Source organism: Eschscholzia californica, unplaced genomic scaffold, assembly GCF_041429995.1.
Source record: "Eschscholzia californica isolate CP2 unplaced genomic scaffold, dmEscCali1.0.p SCAF_2, whole genome shotgun sequence".
In the NCBI taxonomy this organism is placed as follows: domain Eukaryota; kingdom Viridiplantae; phylum Streptophyta; class Magnoliopsida; order Ranunculales; family Papaveraceae; genus Eschscholzia; species Eschscholzia californica.
In genome coordinates, this window is record NW_028238309.1 from 19,312,922 (window position 1) to 19,319,903 (window position 6,982).

The window sequence follows — 6,982 nt, forward strand, 5'->3', positions numbered from 1 at the left end:
CATTTAGTTTGAGTTAATTTTTTTTTTAGTATTTTGGTTTTTAATATTATTTTTTTTGTTTCCTTTTCTGATTTAAATGGTAAAGCAAAATAACTTTGGTATAAAGTTTGACTAACTAGAGTTGGGTTAAAAAAAGATATTGTATCTAAGAAAAATACTCAAAGATAGAGAGAGAAAAAAAAGAATGAAGGGGTATAATCGTCAGATAGAGAAGTATAAAGATGGGTGAGAAGAAGGAAGAGAAATGCGAGAAGCCGTAAGCAGTACAGAGAGAAATTAGTAGTACGGTTTTGGCTGCTTCCGTTCGTTCATATTTTAGGTTTTCCATTTTCTCGTCCAGGAGAGAAAAACTTCTCATTCGTTAACTTGATTTCGTAAATCTTTCCATTTCCAGTCGGATTTGTTATTAGGGTTTGATCAGTTCTAGTGAAGATGGGCGCCGAAAAGGCGATCAGTTTGGAGGAGATTAAAAATGAAGCAGTCGATCTGGTATAAAAATCTATTCTTCATTTACGATTCATGTGTTTTTTTATTTTAATTTCATTTTCTGATAACTTTTGATTAAGTTTGTGAAAAAGTTTTTGAGAAAACCGATCTAAAAATAACAAAATCATCATTTTTCACTTTTAAGCTTTGATTTCATTTTAAGAAGATCTAGAATCTAAATGGATTTTTCCTTTTTATGTTCATAATATTGTGTTTCTGATCAATAGTTTAATGGCGGATTTTTCGGTTATGGATTTATGCTTAAGAATTTAACCTAAATGTTTCTTTCAGTCTTTTAGTCTAAACATTTTCTCGATCTAAAGTAGATCTCCTTTTTTTAGACTACTTTCTATCTTCAGCATCTAAATCTCTCTCTCTCTATCTCCATATCTTTCGGATTATTTTTCGTCGATTCAGTATGATATCAAAATCACAAACCCTAAATATTTTTTACTTCCATTCTTATCGATTCCGTTTATCTAGACTCATCGCGTGTCGGTATCACCGAAATCTCCATTAAATGGAAGAAGATAAAGAAAGAGAGGTTTAGAGAGAGAGAGAGAGAGATCTAAAATTAATTTTTATTGACAGTTTCCCCCTTTTATCTTTAAGCCCTAAAAACCGTTTTGCCCCCAATCGGTTCTTTACTTAATACCACGTTCTTCGGTTTTCTTTTTTCTACCTATTTTTGGGATTTGGGTACTACTTCCGTGGTACCTTATCTTTTTCTCTCTCTCTCTAGTTTGCTGTAGTTTTCTTCAGTACGTACGGAATGAACGTCCAAAAAAGTATTTCGCCGTTACCGTTAGATTTTTCACCTAACGTTAAGTTAGGTTTTATTTTTGTTTCCGATTTTTAATTGTTTTTTTGAGTTTTATCGTAATATTAAAAGCTTAAAATTGATACAACATGAGCACTGGTTTTATTAGCAGGCCCCATGGAAAAGTAGTGGGTATTGGTATAAGAATAAACTATTAAGATCTAATGGATCCAGAATGAAAGTGGTGTTTTCATCTTGTCCTTTTCCTTGAGATAAATAATTCGTATCTCAAATGGTTTAGATTGTACCAATTACATCTAAACGCTCCCCATCCTTTTGCTGGGTTGTGGGCCTTGGCACTCGTTGTGGGCCTTGGACTGGGTTTGATTACCGGAATGGAATCGGCCCAATCTGAGTGCCAGCGGACTGCCCCTTTCTGTGGCACTCCTTGTGGGCCTTGGACTGGGTCTAATTCCCAGCTCCTTGTGGGCCTTGGACTGGGTCTAATACCCAGTGTGGATTAGGCCCAGTCCGAGTGCCATATGACTGCCCCTTTCTGTGGGGGTGCGAAAAGAGGAGGCCCAAGAGTAAAATGAAGGTGTGCCTATAGCCACACCCCCAAAGTTTATTGAAATGACCGTTATTTCTTTTTAGCAAAATGAACATATATTTGAGGTCAACTGAGAACAGTTATTGACTAGGATTAGTCAAAGTGTTAGATGGAAGTCCTGTGTTTAGATATGGAATACTGAAAGGAGTTGTGTTGCCTAGGCTGTGATGGATGAATCTAATAACCAGTGATAGCTATTGGACATTTAATGAGATTCATCATGAGGATTTCTGAGGATGTACAGATTGGGATGGCTATCAGGGAAGCTAGCACTAACCTGTATTTCAATGTTTACCAATTTTGTAGGAAAGGATTCCGATGGAGGAAGTGTTCGAGCAGTTGAAATGTACAACGGAAGGTTTGTCATCTGAAGAAGGGGCCAATCGGCTTGAGATTTTCGGACCCAACAAGCTCGAAGAGAAGAAGGTATATTCAACACTTACTGTTGCAATTTCATCTTTTTTTTTCCTGTCATGCATTTACTAAGAATACTTATGTTATCGAAATACAGGAGAGCAAAATTCTGAAGTTTCTGGGTTTTATGTGGAATCCCCTCTCTTGGGTGATGGAAATGGCTGCTATTATGGCCATCGCGTTAGCAAATGGTGATGGTAGGCCACCGGATTGGCAAGATTTTGTAGGTATCATGGTATTGTTGGTTCTCAACTCTACTATCAGTTTTTATGAAGAAAACAATGCTGGTAATGCTGCTGCAGCTCTGATGGCTGGTCTTGCTCCTAAAACTAAGGTAAATGAATAAATACACTCCAACCTGAACTTTATTTTCGTACGGATTTAGATTGCAAACTTTGATACTGATCATATATTCACTTGTATGTGTATGTAGGTGCTTAGAGATGGTCGGTGGAGTGAGCAAGAAGCTGCGATTTTGGTTCCAGGAGATATCATCAGCATCAAATTGGGTGATATTGTTCCTGCTGATGCCCGTCTTCTTGAGGGTGATCCTTTAAAGATTGACCAATCTGCATTGACTGGAGAATCCCTTCCCGTGACGAAGAACCCCTCTGAAGGGGTCTTCTCTGGTTCAACTTGCAAACAAGGAGAGATAGAAGCTGTTGTTATTGCTACTGGAGTACACACCTTTTTCGGAAAGGCGGCACATTTGGTTGACAGCACCAACAATGTTGGCCATTTTCAGAAGGTTCTTACAGCAATTGGTAACTTCTGCATTTGCTCAATTGCAGTTGGAATCGTCATTGAGCTTATAGTTATGTATCCAATTCAAAAGCGGAAGTACAGAGATGGAATTGACAATCTCCTTGTTCTCTTGATCGGTGGTATCCCCATTGCTATGCCGACTGTTTTATCTGTTACCATGGCTATTGGATCTCACAGACTCTCTGAGCAGGGAGCCATTACCAAGAGAATGACTGCCATCGAAGAAATGGCTGGCATGGATGTGCTTTGCAGTGACAAGACAGGAACCCTGACCCTTAACAAGCTTAGTGTCGATAAAAATTTGATTGAAGTGTTCACCAAGGGTGTGGACAAGGAGCATGTTATCCTTCTTGCTGCAAGGGCATCGAGAGTTGAAAATCAGGATGCAATTGATGCTGCCATGGTTGGGATGCTTGCTGATCCGAAGGAGGTATACAACTCTTAATCTAGTTAAGTTCTTGTCTTCCATGTCTTACACTTCATGTACTTGTTGTAACTTTAACATTTTGTGTACTTGTGGCAGGCAAGAGCTGGTATTAGAGAGGTCCATTTCTTACCATTCAACCCCGTCGACAAGAGAACTGCTCTTACCTATATTGAAGCTGATGGAACCTGGCACAGGGCTAGCAAAGGTGCACCTGAACAGGTAAGTTTGTTGGTTGGTTCCCCACGTCTTAAATTTGACCATACTTGTAGTGTACTAGAAATTAAGTTTAACTAGTTGTAATAGTTTATTAATTCTTTTTATGCTATATGGAAACAGATAATATCTCTTTGCAACTGCAAGGAGGATGTGAGGAACAAGGTTCATTCTGTGATTGATAAGTATGCTGAACGTGGGCTTAGATCTCTGGCCGTTGCAAGACAGGTTCTAATTGCGACTTTGGCTAATAAGTTTCTTTTATTAGCACCAGTTCCAGCAAGAACACAACCATTTACGTGGTCTGAATAATTTGCACTCTGTTACAGGTTGTGCCTGAAAAAACGAAAGAAAGTCCTGGGGCACCTTGGCAGTTTATTGGTTTGTTGCCTCTCTTCGATCCTCCAAGACATGACAGTGCAGAAACCATTAGGAGGGCTCTCAACCTTGGTGTAAATGTCAAAATGATTACTGGTGATCAACTAGCCATCGCAAAGGAGACAGGAAGGAGGCTTGGAATGGGAACAAACATGTACCCATCTTCTTCATTGCTCGGTCAAGACAAGGATGCATCTATTGCTGCTCTTCCTGTTGATGAATTGATCGAGAAGGCTGACGGCTTCGCAGGAGTTTTTCCTGGTATGTGCAAATCCCTGTCGTAGTTACACTAATAATGAGAGCCCTTTTTTCACTTGATCTTAACAGATGACATTTGCATTGGTATATTAGAGCATAAATATGAAATAGTGAGGAAGTTGCAAGAGAAAAAGCATATCTGTGGAATGACGGGAGATGGTGTTAACGATGCACCTGCTTTGAAGAAAGCAGATATCGGAATTGCTGTTGCTGATGCAACAGATGCTGCTAGAAGTGCATCTGACATTGTCCTCACTGAACCTGGACTTAGTGTCATCATCAGTGCTGTCCTTACCAGTAGAGCCATTTTCCAAAGGATGAAGAACTACACAGTGAGTTACCTTCATAGCTTCTGATGTTTTGTTCAAATAAAAGTGTATAGTTCACTACAAAATAATCTATAACTAACAGTGTGTTTCTTTATGCAGATCTATGCTGTTTCAATCACAATCCGTATTGTCGTAAGTTGAAATTGTTTGGGCCTTCGACATAATTCTGTAAATTTTGTTTATCTTGATATTGGTAATTGATTTTTCTGCCCGTTTCTTCCTGTTTGCCTTCTAATTTTGCAGTTTGGGTTCATGTTCATTGCTTTGATATGGAAGTTTGACTTTGCCCCTTTCATGGTTTTGATCATTGCTGTCCTAAATGATGGTAAGGTTTTTGCGTTTTATATAGTTTTTGGATTAGTCTTCGAATTCTACATTGTAAGTTTGTTAATGTTCTCTAATCCTTCATAACTTGATTGTGATAATCTAATTCGTTTGTTATGAACGATGGTATATCTCTAGGAACAATCATGACCATCTCTAAAGATAGAGTAAAGCCATCTCCAACACCTGATAGCTGGAAACTAAAGGAAATTTTTGCAACTGGAATCGTACTTGGTAGTTACCAGGCATTGATGACAGTTATTTTCTTCTGGGCTGCATACAAGACTGACTTCTTCTCAGTATGAACACACTTTCTCATTCTCTACGGATTCATATTCTAATTTTTTTCGAGTACCTTGATCTAATATGTTTTTCTCTGTTGATGATGATGATCCAGGAAAAATTTAATGTTAGGTCTATTAGAGACAATCCTCGTGAAATGATGTCTGCCTTGTACCTGCAAGTGAGTATTGTGAGTCAGGCCCTCATTTTTGTAACTCGATCTCGAAGCTGGTCTTTCGTCGAACGACCTGGAATGCTCTTACTCGGCGCATTCGGAGCTGCTCAACTGGTAAGAAAGTTATTTCTATGGTCTTTTGTCCGTCTCTCATCTCAGTTTCCTGCTACCTTAGCACCACCACCTCTACCACTATTAAATTATGTCATATGAAGCAACTACTTTCTTCTAGCCTATTCTCTTGCCTATGCCTTGATAGGAAGATACCATTACCAACTATAAAATTTCAACTTGGAATAAGAGTCCATGAACTAATGTAATTTGATGATTTGCAGGTTGCAACTGTGCTTGCCGTATATGCTGGTTGGAACTTCGCAAAGATTCAAGGAATTGGTTGGGGATGGGCTGGAGTTATCTGGCTTTACAGTATTGTAACCTACATCCCTCTTGACGTTCTCAAATTCGCAATTCGCTATGCTCTTAGTGGAAAGGCTTGGGACAACCTCCTTGAGAATAGGGTATCTTTCTATCTCCAATATCACTCTAGTCTAGTTTCTTGACTCACAAAGAAAACATATAACATTACAAGTTTTTGGTGCTAATAATTGTGTTAACTGTGCTAAAATGGAACAGACTGCCTTCACATCTAAGAAAGATTACGGAATAGAGGAAAGAGAAGCACAATGGGCTCATGCACAAAGAACTCTACATGGTCTTCAACCCCCTGAAACCAACAACCTCTTCTCCGACAAAAACAGTTACAGGGAACTTTCTGAGATTGCCGAGCAAGCCAAAAGGAGAGCCGAGGTTGCAAGGTAATTGATCGCTCTACTCGCTCATTATCATCCAAGTTTCATTTTGCTTCACTGCGTCATTTTTTCACTTTATATCTCTCTCATTCCCACATGAAATCAATACTTTCTGTTATTTATTCTCTTAAATGGTGAGAGAACTCTAAGTTTGTTTTGAACTTTATCCTCTGCAGGCTTCGAGAGCTTCACACCCTTAAAGGACACGTTGAGTCAGTGGTGAAGCTAAAAGGGCTAGACATTGACACAACCAACCACCATTATACCGTCTAAGAACTTTTGAAGAAACATAATTTCGGGGTTAATGAATTGTACTCCGACTCAGCTCAAAAATCATCAAATGAATAATGAGGAAGAAAAAGCGGAATCCGGCTAAACTCCCCATAGTTAGGTTTCTTTCAAGAGTAATTTCAGTTGCTATATAAGTTCTTAATTAGTACATACTTTTCTTCTCTCCCTTCTTATTTTTAGGTGCTTGAGGAAAAGCTTGTGTTTTCTTTTCACTCATATGTATTAAGAGCTAATTTAGTATTTGAGCACCACAGTTTTTTCCTTGTTTGTTTGCCTTGATCTTTAGTTGTGTGTCTTTCTTCTGCATGCTAATGGGACAATGGTTTCAAGGAGAAATAGATTGTTATTGATGTTGATGAAAAAAAATCAAGATTTGTGGTTAAAGTTTTATCTTTCATATTGTGGTCTTGCATTAAGTTTTAGTATTTTAAAGTTGCTCTCGCTAATATTCTGAAATTGAT

General features: G+C 38.5%; 1 protein-coding gene across 1 annotated transcript; it reads left to right on the plus strand.

Moving 5' to 3' along the window:
- Positions 1-249: 249 nt before the first annotated feature.
- On the plus strand, positions 250-6,563 carry LOC147556718 (plasma membrane ATPase 4). Its single transcript, XM_086657640.1, has 15 exons — positions 250-489; positions 2,163-2,282; positions 2,368-2,604; positions 2,704-3,465; positions 3,559-3,681; positions 3,799-3,903; positions 4,005-4,314; positions 4,405-4,643; positions 4,740-4,772; positions 4,884-4,965; positions 5,103-5,263; positions 5,362-5,535; positions 5,757-5,939; positions 6,055-6,236; positions 6,407-6,563. The coding sequence occupies exons 1-15, from the start codon at positions 433-435 to the stop codon at positions 6,501-6,503; spliced, it is 2,865 nt and encodes a 954-aa protein (XP_086513766.1). The 5' UTR covers positions 250-432; the 3' UTR covers positions 6,504-6,563.
- The last annotated feature ends 419 nt before the right edge of the window (positions 6,564-6,982 follow it).

What these genes read in the sequence shown, in the direction of transcription:
- LOC147556718 (XM_086657640.1), top strand. Translation starts at nt 433, where the DNA reads ATGGGCGCCGAAAAGGCGATCAGTTTGGAGGAGATTAAAAATGAAGCA. An exon ending in CAATCACAATCCGTATTGTC is followed by an intron (nt 4,773 to 4,883) that starts GTAAGTTGAAAT and finishes CTAATTTTGCAG; the next exon opens with TTTGGGTTCATGTTCATTGC. An exon ending in CATTCGGAGCTGCTCAACTG is followed by an intron (nt 5,536 to 5,756) that starts GTAAGAAAGTTA and finishes GATGATTTGCAG; the next exon opens with GTTGCAACTGTGCTTGCCGT.